This window comes from Castor canadensis, chromosome 12 (genome assembly GCF_047511655.1).
Source record: "Castor canadensis chromosome 12, mCasCan1.hap1v2, whole genome shotgun sequence".
Taxonomy (NCBI): Eukaryota; Metazoa; Chordata; class Mammalia; order Rodentia; family Castoridae; genus Castor; species Castor canadensis.
Genome location: NC_133397.1, coordinates 60,774,854 through 60,791,697, shown reverse-complemented (window position 1 = coordinate 60,791,697; position 16,844 = coordinate 60,774,854). Strand labels below are relative to the sequence as shown.

The 16,844-nt window shown below is 43.9% G+C and overlaps 1 protein-coding gene, 1 long non-coding RNA gene and 1 other non-coding gene across 20 annotated transcripts in view; 1 reads left to right on the top strand and 2 right to left on the bottom strand.

The window, feature by feature from the left end:
* Positions 1–1,127: 1,127 nt before the first annotated feature.
* On the bottom strand, positions 1,128–2,744 carry Pcbp1 (poly(rC) binding protein 1). Its single transcript, XM_020167155.2, has one exon. The coding sequence runs from the start codon at positions 2,541–2,543 to the stop codon at positions 1,473–1,475; it is 1,071 nt and encodes a 356-aa protein (XP_020022744.1). The 5' UTR covers positions 2,544–2,744; the 3' UTR covers positions 1,128–1,472.
* Positions 2,745–3,282: 538 nt separating this feature from the next.
* Positions 3,283–16,844, top strand: part of LOC109688663 (uncharacterized) — a 110,727-nt gene continuing 97,165 nt past the window's right edge. For 6 of the 18 annotated variants that reach the window (XR_012439738.1, XR_012439736.1, XR_012439737.1 and 3 more), the window contains exons 1-4: positions 3,299–3,439; positions 4,541–4,628; positions 7,565–7,710; positions 7,863–7,998. This is a non-coding gene — a long non-coding RNA (uncharacterized lncRNA). The other 12 variants (XR_012439739.1, XR_012439740.1, XR_012439746.1 and 9 more) reach the window with 6 other exon arrangements.
* On the bottom strand, positions 5,571–5,700 carry LOC141415291 (small nucleolar RNA SNORA51). The gene has a single exon (XR_012440274.1). It is a non-coding gene; the product is annotated as a small nucleolar RNA SNORA51 (small nucleolar RNA).

The following is a 16,844-nucleotide window of genomic DNA, read 5'->3' as shown; positions in this document are numbered from 1 at the left end:
AAGATGTCCTGTGGGCAGCTTCAACAAACAATTTATTGTGGTTAGTTCCCCTCACCCCCAGGAATTTCTCTTTGCTGGTAGTGATCCTCTTAAGGTGCCTGGAGTTTGAATTGCCCACTTTGGCACTGTCTACTGTCTTACTGTTGTTTCTAGTGTTGCCTTTTCCTGAAAAGAATTTCTCTTCTCTCCTCAGGTCCAGCCTGGTCCCATTAGCTCATGTGCATATGAAGCTACCAGGCCTTCACGTTTTCCTCATCCACTGAAGACAATCAGTGGCAAAGACCCTCTTAGAATTCTTAAAAAATGCAGTTTTCTGGTTGGTTTTGGAGTGGGACTCAAGAAACTGCATTGTAACACCCTGCTCATCCTTAGGCCGTGGCCAGTGGACCAGTTTACATTTCTGTGAGGACTGTCCCAATTCGGCAGGATTATTTCCTGTTGTAATTCTCTAAACCTTGTACACAGCTGAAAAACTAGAAACTGGGCTTTTGTTTCTGGATACATTTGACAGGTGTAATAACATCCTCTGACAGGCTCCTTGCCACAGGTGCATGCTTGCCACGTGCGATCCTGTTGGTACCATCCCCCCACTCTCCCTCCTGCTGTCCAACCAAGACCCCTCTGTCTCCACCACCCTGCAGCTGTTGCCCTCCCCCAACCTTGCCCCTCCTTTCCCTTCCTCCCCCCTCCTCTACCTCAGAATATTTTATTGTTCCTGGCTAAGTTTTTCCTGCAGGATGGGAGTGACGGGCTGGTTAGACGGAAAGGATGCCCTCCATTCACCTGGTCCTACAGAATGGGCACTTTTTCCACCTGAGAAGACCTGTTTCTACCAGAGAAATGGGCAGAGGCCTTTCTCTGGAACTCGAGTGGAGCGCTGTCACTCCGGGGAAGGGAAGAGACCCTTGGTCTCTGTAAATAAACATCCCAAAGCAGGCCCAACCTGCTGTTCCTTTGTTGGGGCAGAGGGAATGGAACCTTACTATAAGGTGAGAAGAGTTGAAAGAACACCCAGGTCGGGCCCACCCTCCTGTCGCTAGCCATCACCTAACACTAAAGGGGAGAGGAAAAAAAGCACCAACAAAGAGTTTTAGATAGCAATTCCCAGCTTTTTCAAATATGAAGCATTTTTTAACCAATCCATTTTTTAATTCTTAAATTCTTGACATTACAGAACTAAACTGAAATTTATTAACATTCCACTCTTACATTTCTTATCGACAAACAGAAATAAAATCCATGAGCCAAAAACCCAAACAAAACTAAAAACAGGGAAAAGCTTATAAAACTAAATATGGATCCCAGCATTAACAGCTGAACAGAGAATGTGATTTTTAAATTCTTAGCGGATGATAAAGTGTAGAAACTGAACACTTACAAATTATTTAAAACCTGGAATCACTGACCAGAAATTACACAGTTGGATCATGGGAAAACAGCAGAGGGGGGGTTATGAGTGAACCTACACTGTTCTAGCTGCACCCCATGCCCTTCTCAGAGGAAAGCCTGGCATTGATTAGATACTGGGCCAGACTAATGCTGGCAGCCGAGCCAGTGATAGTAACCTGCCTACCAGAGGAGCCTTCCACTGGGTTGGCAATTTTGATCTGGGCCCCGGACATCTGGCGGATCTCATTGATGTTGGCGCCCTGGCGCCCGATTATGCAGCCAATTAAGTTATTTGGAATGGTGAGTTCATGGGTGGTTTGAGTAGATGCATCCAAACTCGCCCAATAGCCTTTCACCTCTGGAGAGCTGGAGTCAATTCCGGCGAATCCGGTCCCGCCGTGCATCATGGCAAAGTGAGACTGTTGTCTTGCCACCTGGTTCAGCTTGGCCAGATCGAGCGGAGAAATGGTGTGTTGTCCTTGAATCGAGTAGGCATCTAGCGGGGGTCCCTCCAGGTCGTGGGTGGCGTGCGGGTAGCCCGCGGCGTCGCTGCAGCGGTCTTGGCCGCCCGCGCAGATGACCGGCGAGCTGGCCGGCATGGGCTGGTAGGGGATGGTCATGACTCTCCCCTGCGGAGACTGGGACAGCGTCTCCAGCATGACCAGGCAGATCTGCTTGACACACTCGGTCACCGACTGCGGCACGCCCGCGATGGTGATGGCCCGCTCGGTGGAGTTGGGCAGCATATCCCCCGCCACCTGGACCTGGGCCCCCGTACTCTCGCGGATCTCTTTGATCTTACAGCCGCCTTTCCCGATCAGGGAGCCGCACTGGGTGGCCGGCACCACCAGCCGCAGGGTGACCGGGGGCCGGCTGGCCGCCGTGCTGTTGGTCATGGAACTGTTGATGTCTTCCTCCAGCTTGTCGATGATCATGGCGAAGGCCTTAAAGATGGCATTGGTGGGGCCGGTCAGAGTGATGATTCTCTCCGGGCAATTCCCCTCCGAGATGTTGATCCGCGCGCCACTCTCCTCGCGGATCCTCTTAACCGACTCCCCTTTCTTCCCAATGATGCTTCCTACTTCCTTTCCGTGCATAAGAAGCCGAATGGTGAGAGTCACATTTAGTCCACTTTCAGTCACACCGGCATCCATGGCGAGCGGCGGGCGGCGTTCGGGGGAGTTGGGCTCGTTACGTGGTCAAGTCTTTGGTGGCTGGCGGGGGGAGGGGAGGTGTAGGCCCAAAACTGCCGGCGCGAGGCGAGCGAGGGCCGCGGGAGCGAGCGGGAGCGGGCGGGAGGCCGCGTCGTCGTCGCACGGGTGGGCGGCGGCGGCGGAGGGGGGCGAGCGGGGCCGGGAGCGGCGGGCGGGCGGGTGGGCGAGGGCGCGGCGGTGGCGACTCCGGCGGCAGCCTCGGCGGTCTGGGCGGGGCGGGAAGCCCGCTTTCAACCCCGAGTACCCTCTGACCCCGGAAGTGCTTGCTGCGCAGGACCCCTTGAAAAAAAATGAGGACCCGTCTTTTTTAGGTCCCAAGGTTGCGCCAACCCCCATGCGTAACTTTAAAAAAAAATCATTTTAACATCGCAGTAGTAAAGATAATGCACAGGATGGGCTGACGCTGTTAGTCCGGCAGAATTTTAAAGTGGGCATGTATTTTATTAACTCTAATGGTACTGGCGGATGACTGAAAATATTAGCGTTTTGTATGGGAGTCACATATCATTTTCGTGTTTTGCCAATAGGGTTTGCACGCGGAGCGATACGGGCAGTCTGGGTGGCCACTGCAGGCGGTAGCACGGGCGCCGCGGTTTTAAAACGTGTGCGTGAGGTAGCCAGCGCGCATGCGTGAAAGTGTGGGGGAAACGGGAGGGGCAGCCTCCGTCTTCCGGGGGGGAGGGGTGGTGAGGCGCGGCCTGACCGGCGGGTGCGCGCGCCGCCAGGCACGTGGGGCCCTTTCGTCCCCGGCGTCCGGGCGCCCCGCGCCACCCCCAACCCTTGTCCGGGCTGGTGAGCAGAAAGAACGAAATCTATTTCCCGCTGCCGCTGCCCGAGTACTGTCTTTGGTGTTTTTGTGAAGCATTAGAATCACAGCCATAAAAAGAATGGCGTCCATTTACATAATGCTTTGTTTGCATTTTGCTGGTCTTCGGTTAAACCTGCGGAAAGCCCATGTGCCCTTGTGGCGTTTCTACGGGGAGCAGTTTCGCCACACTGAAACAATAGTGTGCTTCTGTGGAGGACTCATTCATTCAGGGGTGCCGACTGTAGAATTTTGGAGGGGTGGTCCTGCAGCTTTTCCCGCGCGGGCTGCGCTCGCTCCCGCCGCAGCCTTTCTGTCCCGCTCTGTCGTGCGCCCACGCACCCCGCACTCCGGGGGCGGCCGTCGCCGCGGCCGCCATCTTGGAAGGCCTTTCTTGGCGAGCTCCTTCTGCTAGGAAAGGTCGCTCGAGCCTCTGGCGGAGGAGTTGGCGTCTGCCCCTTCCTCCGTGGGCGAAGCCAAACCAGAGAGGACCGTGTGAATAACGTGCTTAAGAACACATCAGAGAAAGCGGCTAACGTGGCGCTCTTGGGCTCCTGCGGCTTTCTGCCCCACAGGGGTGGCCGCCATGTTTTCTTAACACAAAATGGCGACACGCCGCCCACGCGCTTTTGGGGTCGGCCTGAAAGCTCTAGAACGCGCCCCCTCCCGTTCCGCACCACGAATCTTGGGAACCCCGCCCCCCCCCAGGCTGGTGTGAAGAGTGGGGGATGGTCAATGCCAACCCCACCATCGGAAGCGGGAATGTGAATAAACGCAGGCACAAATTTATTAGTGGATAATGGAGGAGCACTGCCCCTCACCCCCACTTCCCAAAGCATCAGAAACCACTGCTTTAAGGCAGGAGGTGGAAGTTACTGCTTTCCTAGACCCCCCAGCACAGGAAGAAGCTTACGAAGCAGACGTCTGTGCAGATGTTAGGATGTCTGTGACTTTGTGCAGGCCAGCTGGCCACTGACCCCCAAGTATATCACAATTACAGTCTACTGTAGAGCTGAGAAGGCACAGATCCTATGCTGGGCATTTTCCTGCATACTATTTTTAATTTTTACTATTACCCCTGAGGTAGGTGTTTTGTTTCTTCTCTCACTTTTTTTTTTTTTTTTTTAAACAGAGGAAGACATTTAAATCTAGAGAGATGAAGTGACTGATTCAAGGTCACACAGTGTTCGGGATGGAATCCAGACCTGAGTTTCTTACTGGTGAGCATATTTTCCAGTTTTTTTTTTTTTTTTTTCCTATCTTTTTTTTTTTTTTTGGTGGGACTGGGCTTTGAACTCGGGGCTTCGAGCTTGCAAAGCGGGTGCTCTGCCACTTGAGCCACACCTCCAGTCCAAGCACTCTGAGCTACATACCAGCCAGCCATCTGTTTTTGAGACAAGGTTTTGCTACGTAGTTCAAGCTGGCTAGGCAGGGTTTTAGACTAAATGGTATTTTCAAAGCATTGCATGAGCTTCTTATTTAAAGAAACCCCTCAAGTAACCGTTGGTTGTACTGCTTGGGGACTTCCAGTTTTTCCTGAAGTGAGTGACACCTGTATGGGTTCAAATATTATTTTATGAGGTGTCTGGGTGATGATACGGAGGCGGAAGTGATTCAGTGCTGCCCAAAGGCACAGGTATCTGTCATTCAGGCCTTGTCTGTGACACATTTGAGTCTACCTGGCATGGGGCAGTGAACAGTTCTCTATATGACTCACTTACCTTCCCTTAGCTGCTCATGTGTGTGGCTCCTGTTTTCTCCACCCCAGTGCCCCAACCAGATAAAAATAATATATTTTACTGGGCACCAAGCCTCCAGTTCTCTGCAAATATTGACAGAGCATGATGGAATGTAAGATAAGCCATAATCTGTGGAGTCTTCAATTCAGTGTAACATAGCTAGTGGGCCAAGCAACAAATTGTGTATAACTAGGGCTCTGCTTGCATTGGTGTCAGAGATGGAGAAAAGGGCTTTTTGCTTATGATTTACATTAATATCATGTATCAAATTTTCCAAAGGGCTTTGACATTATTTAACCCTGCAAAGAACTTTAATACAGAGGTACACTAAAACAACGATGACAATAATAGCACTAAGTGCTTAGTATGTTCTAAGCATATGTTCTAGGCACTATTGTAAGCATTCTTCTACCCCCTCCCCTCCTATGTTTCCCCAGTCACAGTACAGACCGGGCACAGGGCCTGGGCTGAGGTGTAAATGGTAGGTTTACTTTGCCTCTTCCTTCTATACAGTCAGTGTGAGAACACAGCCTGTGGTAAGCATCAGGAGGCCTCTAAGCATTATTCTATGCTTTAGATCAGCAACTCAACATTTGTAGAAGCAGACCATTGTAAGAAATAAATTTTATATCATGAGTTAGACATACATGTAATGTGTATGCACACACATATATAACAAAACTTTTGCAAAACAGCAGTTACTACTATTTGCAACTCTGGAAATTTCTATTAACTACTTTATATTAAAAGAAAAAGGGAACCATTATAACTAAAATGAATAGAAACCCATAAGTACATTGAGATAGTATACATATTTAGTCCTCACCCAACCTCCTAAAATGGGTGGTGATACTATTTCCATTTTATAGATGTACAGAGGTGAAGGAATTTGTTGAAAGTCTACACATGAAGTGGTAAAGTAAGGATTTGAGTCTAGATAAGCTGAGTCCACAGACTATTCTTGACCACTAAGCTACTAGAGGTCTCTGCAGAGGGCCTTGTCTTTGGAGACAGAGTAGATTAGGAATTAAACATATTCTGGGCAGTGGTGGCTCATGCCTGTAATGCTGGCTACTCAGGAGGCAGAGATCAGAAGAATAGAGGTTCGAGGCCAGTCCTGACAGGAAGTGAGAATCTATCTCAAAAATACCCAACACGCATGAAAAAGGGCTGATGGAGTGGGTCAAGTGGTAGAGAGTGCTTGCTTATAAGCAAGCATGAGGCCCTGAGTTCAAACCCCAGTAACACACACACACACACAAAAGTTAACAACATAAAAAACATATAAAGCATATATAAACGTGTGCGTAATTATTAAAAAGTCAGGTGATAAAGGGATGAAATTGTATATAATCAAGGAGTATCCTGATTCAAAGAATTGTGCCCCTCTAAATCTACTTTTTTTTTCTGATTCAAAGAATTGTGCCCCTCTAAATCTACTTTTTTTTTTTGGCAGCACTGGGGTTTGAACTCAGCCTTACACTTGTTAAACAGGCTCTCTTAGTGCTTAAGTCACTCTACCAGCTTTAGATCTATTTTTTAAACATCTTCCATAAAGAAAAATTTCCTCAACAGGTCTTTTTTCTCCCTAAGACTATGTATTTTAAGTAATTTTTGCCTGAAATATTTCCTTGATTTCCTTGTCTGAATGCCTCTAGGACTCAGTATTCCTCCTCAGAATTCCCTTTCCCAGTTCCTCCACCTCTTAACCTCTTTCCGTCCACCAGAATTCTACATCCCTCCCTTCAGAGGTCCACATTTTGTCTTTTTTATTGTTGTTTAATTTGGTGGCACCGGGGTTTGAACTCAGGGCCTCCTGCTTGCTAGGCAGGTGCTCTTACTGCTTGGGTCACTCTGCCAGTCCAGAGACCCACATTTTTATTGATTAAATCGTACAATGATAGGGCTTTTTGATGGGACTGGGGTTTGAACTTAGTGCTTCTCACTTGCAAAGTTGGTGCTCTACCACTGAACCACACTTCTAGTTTATTTTGCACCTTTATTATTATTATTATTATTTATTTTTTTTTTTTTTTGGTGAAACTGGGGTTTGAACTCAGCACTTCACACTTGGAAAGCAGGCACTCTTCTGCTTGAACCAAGCTTCCAGTCCCATTTTTGCTCTGGTTATTTTGGAGATGAGGTCATGTAGAACTAGTTGCCTGTGCTGGCCTTGAACTTTGATCCTCCTGATCTCAGCCTCCCAAGTAGTTAGGATTACAGATGTGTGCCATTGGTGCCTGGCTTGCTCTGGTTATTTTGGAGATGGGGGGGTCCTTGAAGTATTTGTCCCAGCTGGCCTTGAACCTTGATCCTCCCAATCTCAGTCTTCCAAGTAGCTAGGATTACAAATGTGAACCCCCTGTGCATGGCCGGTGACATGTCTTAATGTTGATAATTGGCCTTTTGCCCCACAGGTGCCTTGGGTGATGCTGTGATCAGGTCAAGAGGAATCTGGACTTTGGAACTGAGACTCTGGGCCCTACCCCCAGCTCTGGGACTGACTAGTTCTGAGACTTCTATAATCCATCTGTCATGTATCTGGGCCTCAGTTTTCCCATCGGTAAAACAAGTCTAAACGAACTCCAAGCCCTTTTCTAAATCTATCTAGGGAGTGATGCTATTTGATAATCTTGGTTATTTATCTTCTGGTGGAGCAGAGGGTTATGTAAGTATTTTACTTACTTTTGGCAAATTCTGTACTCTCTTCCTCAGACCTATGCTATCTTGTGAATTCCACACCACCCACTTTATGGATGAAGCCACTGAGATATGAAACAACAGACTAAATAGTCACTGCCCTACCCTTGGAGCCTCACACATGACTCTTCTCTCATTCAAGTGACCACAGGTTGGTTAAGGGGTTTACCAAGGCTGGGATAGTGAATCAGCTATAGACTTTGGAAGTTGAGCCAAAGGATTTATACTCCATTTAGAGGGATGATTTTTGCTGCTTCTTTGTTTCTGAACTCAGCACTTCATGCTTACAAAGCAGTCACTCTGAGCACTTGAGCTACATCTCCAATCCATTTTGTTCTGGTAATTTTGGAGATGAGGTCTCAAACTACTTACCTGAGCTGTCTTTGAACTACAGTCCTTTAAGTCATCCTCCCAAGTAGCTAGGATTACAGGTGGAAACTACTAGTATGCAACTGCTTTCTTTTTTACCTTGGTATGTTATGTAAAACTTTCAAAGTGATTTTACATTATTTGTTTAATGATCTTAGATAACTTTGCCACTAAGTTATGTCCACTTTACAGATGAACCATATTTGGATGAGAAGAAAGAAGTGACTTGCCTTACAGCTTGTTAGGACCTGAGCTAGGCTTCTTGATTCCTAGTTGTGTTTTTTTTTTTTTTCCTTTTGATTGAGAGGTTAGAGTATTTCTTTTTTCCAGTGGTGGGGATTGAACCCAGGGCCTTATGAATGCTAGACAAGTGCTCTACCACTGAGCTACATCCCCAGCCCTAGTTGTGGATTGTTCCTTTCCTTGGTTTCTGATGCCTGTGGTGTGGACTTTGTTATGTGAGATAACTTTACCTTAAAAGTCCTTCCAGCCAGTCTTTGTTTTTCTGTCCCACAACATCTATTCCATACTTACTATTTATTTATTTTTGGCAGCACTGGGGTTTGAACTCAGGGCCTTGGGCTGTGCTAGGCCGGTGCTGTAGCACTTGAGCCACAGTTTCAGTGAGAACATCTGTTCAGTTATCTTAGGTTCTTGACTTTCTTGGATTAAAAGAATCTCTTCCCTCTCATTCTCTAATGTTTACATTTATGATGTAATGTTTACATTAGATGTTCTCTAGTGTCTGGGAAATGGTGGGGATGATTTCTGACTCTTACATTCCCAGGGAGTAGGAAATTTAGGAATAGGGATCACACTTGTTTTCTTTACCCTACCTAGTCCAGATATAGCTATTTAAATTTGCCTTACTGGACTAGAGGTGTGGCTCAAGGGGTAGAGTGCCTGTTTTGAAGCCCTGTGTTCAAACCCCAGTCCCATGAAGGTGCTGTTGGCTCACAGCTGTAATCCTGTCTACTCAGGAAGTAGCGATCAGGAGGATTGCAATTTGAGGCCAATCCAGGCAAAGAGGTTGATTTTGGGTGGCATGCTGTTTCATTTTGTTACGTTTGGTGTCGAGGGTCCTGGCCTTCAGAGGCCAGTGAACTGGCTCGTGAGGCAACTGAATGATGAGCCAAAGCGGGTATATAAAGTAGGATTTATTAGAGAGAAAGGAAAGGCTACAGCTAAGGTACTTCAGTGGAGCCCGGAAGCTGGTGGCTCGCTGCACAGGTGAAGGCTGGGGTTTTTATGGACGTTCTAACTCTGGGTTAGGTGAGTTTTTCTCATTGGCCATAGATTCACCGGCTTTCTCAGGGGAACTGGTTTGGTTTGCACCTTTATTGGGGGAAGGGAACAATCTTGAGAGCATTTTGCTCATTAGCCCTGTGGCAGATCTGTATCTCTCCTTTAGGATGCAGGAATGCAGTGCCCTCCATGGGGGATGGGATACTCACTCATCTGCCTTAGGTCTCCAGATCCAACAATTTTTTTATTCTCTTTTTCTGTCATAAGATAGGGGAAATTTGTTTTTGCTATCAACCAGAGATGAGCTTGGATGCAGTAATTTTAATATTAGCCAGAGTTCAGTTGGTTTATCAAGGGAAATGTGTTACAAAAATCACAGAAGGTATTCTAGGTCATATTCCATTTTATTTATTCATTCTTTCAACAAATAATTATTGATTTCTTGATACATCCTCAACAAGAAAAATATACAAAGAATGAGATCTTGTCCTTGCCCTCCAAGATGTTTATGGTTTAGAGAGGGATACAATAAAGTAACAAAAGACAGTGTGTTTAATATTAGGGTATGAGTTAGCAGAGGATGCAATGGGACTCCAATGGCAGGATCTTAATTTAACTGTGGAAGGAATCTAAAAGCTGTCTAAATAAGATGACACCCAGAGTCCCAGATGTAAGATGGAGGACAGTGAAGGGAAGGGTAGTCCAGGCAGAAGTAATAAAGTACAATCCATTCAGAAGTCAAAGCCATTTCAGGAAGGTATGAAGAATGTTTGCATTATCTAATTATTAGTGGTTACTTTTCTGCTGTTTCAGTAGTGTGAATTATTGAGACTTGACTGCCCTTGCCAGAGCACAGAAATTTAAAGTCCTTATTTTGGAGTAGTGTCTCCTTTATAATGAAGACATCAGAAATTGTACTTTGTATCTAGAGATTCTAAGGAGAAAAATGTAAATGAAGCACACAGCCTTTTAATTAGCAAATGATTGATAACCCAATGTCTAGTAAACAAAGAAGGTACAGCAGGACACAGGAATGCCACGCATGTGGTTCTAGTCACTTGGGAGACTCAGGCAGGAGGATTGCTTGAGACTAGGAGTTTGAGACCAGTCTGGGCAACATAGTGAGACCCTGTCTCAAAAAAAAAAAAAAAAGAAAAAAAAGGTGCAATGCACAGTTAATCCTAGCTGTCATTCAGTTTTTGGATCTGAGATCTGATTGTGTTCTGTTTTTTTTTGAGACATAGTTTCACTAGTCCTCTCTGGCCTTCTGAGTGGTGGAATTACAGGTGTTCACCACCATGCCTGGCTTCAGCTTTGTTTTGGAGGAGGAGAAGGTGGAGTGTGTGTGTGTGTGTGTGTGTGTGTGTGTGTGTGTGTGTGTGTGTGTCTTTATTTAGCAGTCTAAGTTCGGAGGGAAAGGAGTTCAGAACAAAAAAAATACGTTTAGCTCATTTCTAATCCCACCTACTGAGCACAAGCAAGGCAAAGGACTTTGTTTTAGACAGTTACTTAAACCACACAAAGCATTTATTCAGCATTACTCACTATATAAGATCTATCATGTCCAGATTAAGAGCATTGATTTTTATTTTTGTTTTTTCGAGATGGGAATATGATTGCATTAAACAGAAACCTAATGTGTATTCATTGGACAATGTTGGGATTTTACCTGGATTAAAAGAGAAAAAAAGTTACATGTGGAGTAGGAAAGAAAAGCTTAGAAAACACCATATAAATTCATTTCTCAGCCATCTTCTTTTCTTTTTTCTTTTTTTTTTTTTTTTTGTGGTGGTATGGGGTTTGAATTCAGGGCTTCACACTTGCAAAACAGGTGCTCTACTGCTGGAGCAACACCTCCAGTCTATTTTGCTCTGGTTATTTTACTTTTTAAAATAATTTTATTTTTTTATTAACTTTTTTTCTTTTTTTGGTGGTAGTGGGGTTTGAACTCAGGGCTTCACACTTACTAGGCAGGCACTTTACCATTTGAGCCATTCCACCAGCCCTTCTCTGGTTATTTTGGAGATGGGGTCTTGGAAACTATTTAGGCTGGCCTCAAATCTCAATCTCATTCCTCTTGTTTTTTTTTTTTGTGGGGGTGGTACAGGATTTCGAACTCAGGGCCTCACACTTACTAGGGAGGCACTCTTCCTGCTTGAGCCACTCCCCAATCCATAAATCTCAATCTTGTTCTCAGCCTTCCAAGTAGGCATGAGCCACTGGCACATTTGTAGTATTTGACAATCCCTCCTTGTACTGTAGCTTCATTTGGCTTCCACTATGATGTTACTACTCCCTTGACTCTCCTCCTCTTTCTTACCCTTTTTTTTTTTTTTTTTTTAAATCTGATTCACACTGATCTCATCAGCTTCCAGTGATGGGAGCACTCAAAGCAGCCCTTGAATCTGTTCTGTATGTGCTCATTTCCTAAGTGCTCTCTTTCAATACTTTATACATGATATGTACCACCACATCTCTTTTCTTTTCCTTTCTCTTTTCTCCTTCCTTCCTTTATTTTTTCCTGTGTTCTTTTCTTTCTTGTCAGGGTCTTACTAAGTAGCCCAGGCTGGCCTTGAACTTGGAATTTTCCTGCCTCAGCCTCCAGAGTGCTGAGATTAGATTTACAGGTATGTGCCACTACATCCAACTACCTTAAAAGTTCTTGAGTTTGTATTACTAGCTTGAATATCTTCCTCTGAACTCAAGACTTTTGTTTTTCTTTTGGCTGGGGATCAAACCCAGGGCCTCACACATGGTAGGCAAGCACTCTATCACTGAATTTCATCCCCAGCCCAGGACATTTTTTTTCTTGTTTTGGTTGGACTAGGTTTGAACTCAGGGCTTTGTGCTTGCAAAGCAGGCCACCTACCACTTGAGCCACACCTCCAGCAGGGCATTGTTTTGATCATTGCTCTATTCCTATTTCCTAGAACAGTGCCTAGAACATAAGAGTTGAATGAATATATTCAATTTTTGTTTATTTATTTATTTATTTTTATTCACTTATTCACATATGCATACATTGTTTGGGTCATTTCTCCCCCCTGCCATAAATTCAATTTTTAAACAAAAGTATATTGACTATATAGAGGTTTCTGTAACATATAATGAGGAGGATATCTGCATGAGTAATAATTGTTCCTGTCCTCAAGTTGCTTAGATCCCAAAAAGATGCTTGTTCTGACTTGAGCAACGTGCTCTTTAGCAGGTTAAACTGCTATATCATTCTGTACCTGGGGAGATGAGAACTGGTATATAATCAGAGATGAATGAAGTCTTGCTTTTTCAGGTTTATCGGTAATTTGCACTCTTTCTGGGAGGCCAGGATTAGTGATAGCTCACTGCATTGCTGGCTTTTTAGGTTACAGTTCCTGATTGGTCTTGCCTCATTAGAGCAGTTAAAGCCTTTTTAAGAGTTTGTTAAGGGCTGGTGGAGTGGCTCAAGTGATAAGAGTGTCTGCCTAGCAAAGCCTAGCAAGCATGAGGCCCTGAGTTCAAGCACCAGTCCTGCAATAAAAAAAAATTAAAAAAAAAAAAAAAGAGTTTGTTAAAGCCCAGCACTGGTGGGTCACACCTGTAATCCAGCTACTTGGGAGGCAAAGATCAGGAGAATCAAAGTTCGAAGCCAGCCCCGTCCCCTCCCCAAAAAGAAAAAACCAACAAAACAGACCTTATCTCAAAAAACCCCAACAGAAAAAAGGTCTGACAGAGTGGTGCTAGTGGTTGAATGTCTGCCTAGCAAGTGTGAGGCCCTGAGTTCAAACCCCAGTTACCCTGGGGGGTTCCCCCACCCAGAAAAAAAAAAGAGTTTCTTAAAAGTTTCATTGTTAGGGTCAAGGCCTTGAATTCAATCCCCAGCACTGGGGGAAAAAAAAAAAAAGATAAGTCTCATTTTCAGTCTTAATTCTCTCTGCCCCCCCCCACCACCTTTGTTGTATTGCCCAGACTGTTCTCAAGCTCACAGACTCAAGTGATCCATAACCTCATCTTTCCTAGTAGCTAGGATTACATACTTGTGCCATTGCACCTTCGTTCTTTTTGGGTATCTTCTGGGCATCTTTTACACAGCTGCTATCAACTTTTATTTTCCTTCATGTCTGAAAGTTCTTTTCTGGTAACCCTGGTTGTTGATATACTAGCTATGTGGCCTTGAACCTTTCTGAAACAGTTTCTGTACCTGTCAAATGGAGATACTGAGTAATGACATCATTTTTTCTTCTTGTAAGGATTAAATGATGAATATATCAGTTTTGACAGCAGGAGAGTGGAAAGAGGAAGAGGGGTAGAGAACTGATCATGTGATTTTTAGTGAATATTATATATCTGTCTCATTTTGATAAAAAGCCTATAAATGCACATTTCCTTTTCTAATAAGAGTAATATATATATATATATTTGTTGTTGTTGTTGTTTTGGTTTTTGAGACAGTGTTGTTATGTAGCCCAAGTTGGCCTTGAACTTGAGATCCTCCTATCTTAGCTTCCCTGAAATTTCCCTGTAATCTCAGCTTGCTTGGACTGTAGACATGTGCCACCACACTCTGATGAGAGTAATAAAGATTTTAAAGATTTGTTGAAAACAAAAACTACTGGTATAACGGTTTCTAATATTTCCCTGTCTCTCCACCCAAGTAATTAATCCTTGTATTATATGAAGGAATGAAATGCTGGAACTCTACACCAGTCTACCCAGTGAGCTGGTACCTAGGTAGGAAAACATCCCTTTTCCTTCAGGTGAAATTGGAACTCAGGAAAGAATAATGACTGGGAAAAGCTCAAAGGGATTGATGATTATAGCAGCAACAACAATAATGGCTGACTGATGACCCAGGCCATGTGGAAGCACTGTATGTAGATTGTCTTGTTTTAACAACATAACCAAATGATGTCAATACACTTGAGAAGCTGAACAGTTTAGGAGTAAAGAATGTGCACTCTGGGACCAGTGTAACTCTTGCACTAATATCTTAATTTTACTAGTAGTTGACTTTGTGGCCTTAAAATGCCTCATTTTCCTAATCTGTCATATGTTTTTGTTTTTGCTGTGCTGGGGATCGAACCCAGGGAATTGTGCATGTTAGGTAATTGCTCTACCATTGACCTACATCCTCAGTCTCATTTTTCTAATCTGTCTGTAAAATGGGGGTAATAATAGTACCTGCCTTATAAAGTTGTGAGATTTAAATGACATAGCCAGGTAAAGTGCTTAACATAGCACTTGACACATAGAAAGTGCTTCCTGAATGTCAGCTGTTACCATAATTAAATTAGTTGTTCTCATTTAATAGATGGGAAAACAAAGGTTTAGAGAGAGAAGTAATTTGCTTATTTGTACAGAATGTAAATAATGGAGTTGGTGGAGTAGCTCAAGTTGGTAGAGCACCTGCTTAGCATGTGTGAGGTCCTGAGTTTAAACCCCATTAAATCCCAGTATGGCCAAAAAACAAAAAAGTTAAAAAAAGAAAAAAAAAAAAAGATGGAACTAGAACTGTATCTTGTTGACCTTGAGATGAGTGTTGCTGCAAACGGCAGGCTTGGGTTCCGGCCTTCTTGACCATCATTTGTAACCTTGAGCATCTTATCATAATAGTATGTGCCTCTAGTCTATGCATTGATTCTTCCCTAGATCCAGAGAAATGAATGAGTGATGGGTTAGTTACAGTTAAGTATTTCCTCCGGCAGGAAATGGAGCTAAATAAACAGGTGTCTCAGTGCTCTTACAACCAGGAAGTAGATTAGTCTCTTGTTATTATGCATGCTATTTTCTTAATACAACTGGTAATGATGAGAAGCAGAATAGTATACACACTAAGAACTTTTCATGGATTATGTCATTTAATCCTTAAAATAACCTTACGTGTAGTCATTCTAACTCCTATTTATATTTATAGAGTCAGGTTAGAAAACTTGCTTAAAGCCACACAGTTAACAAGAGGTAGATCTGGATTTGAATAGGTGGTCTGGCTCCAAAGTCCATGTTGTTAACCTCTGTACTCTGCTACTTCTACTCCTCTCTAACCTGTGTAAACTAGGTAGTGCAGGGTTAGTATCCCTTATCTAAAATACTTGGGACCAGAAGTGTTCAGATTTTGGATTTTTTTTTTTTGGCTTGAACTCAGGGCCTACACCTTAAGCCACTCCCAACAGCCCTTTTTTTAAGATAGGGGCTCTGAAACTATTTGCTTGGGCTGGCTTTGAACCACAATCCTTCTGATCTCTGCCTCCTGAGTAGCTAGGATTACTGGCATGAGCCACTGGTGCCCCGCTTTTTTTTTTTTAAATATTTGCAGATTTTACCAGTTGAGCATTCCTAATCTGAAAATCCCAAATCTAAAACTCATACTGGATGTTGGCTCAAGTGATAGAGTGCTTGTGGCTACTTTGCAAGCATGAAGTCCTGAGTCCAAGCCCCAATATAACCAAAAAAAAAAAAAAAAAAAGTAAGTATGGCAAAATGCTGGCAGACTGGCTCAAGTGGTAGAGTGCCAGTCTAGCACCCTGAAACCCTGAGTTCAACACCCCAGTACCATCAAAAACATATCCAAACCAAACCCAAAACTCAGAAAGTTGTTCAACCTGTATAGGCTGTATTGTTTAAGATGTAGTATGGTGCTAGGCATGGCAGTACACGTCTGTAATTCCTGCATTTGGGAGGTATATATGAGCCAGTTTTCTTTTTTCACTTGAAAATGGAAGATTTTGACCACTAGGAATAAGGAGACCTGTAATTTTTGTCTTAGCCCTGCAACATACTTGCTATATCTAGGACTTCACTGTTTTTAGCCTGTTGTCCTCATTTATTAAACAAAGGGATTTCTCTAGATGGTCTCTGAGGTCCCTTTTGAATGCTGATGTTCCGTGATTGCGCATAGGAAGTAAGGAGAATAATACTTTCCAATTCCTTGAGTTTGGAGCAGTGAAGTCTTACTTAGTGAGTCTGCTTTATGTAGGGAAAATTGCCAGATTCTAGAGCAAGAGATGAGCCTTCTCCCTGAAGAAGGTAGGTTTGGGGTGTTTTTTGAGTCTGGTTGCCAAAGGAACTCAGTCTCTGGCAGCAGTCGCCAGAAATGCTCTGGTTGAGGGTTGGGTACAGATAACTAAAAAAAGCAGATTTCCTTCCCTGTCTTCTCCCAAACTCCCAGTTACCTTTCTTTTCAAGTTGCTAGTTTTGAACTTTTCATGTGCAGAACACTGTTTTAAGTACTTACCAAAGAATAGTATCATTTAATCTTTATAGTAATTTTAGGAGAATAGGGACTATTCTAAATTTACAGATATTAAAACTGGGGTAAATAGACTTAAATAATCTGTCCAGATTTACTCAAATAGAAGCTAGTATCAAATCTATGCTTTTAGCCAGTAGGTTAAACTGCCTGGGTAAATA

Bases quoted from the DNA above. Each gene is read 5' to 3' on its own strand.
- Pcbp1 (XM_020167155.2), bottom strand. From the start codon at position 2,543: ATGGATGCCGGTGTGACTGAAAGTGGACTAAATGTGACTCTCACCATT.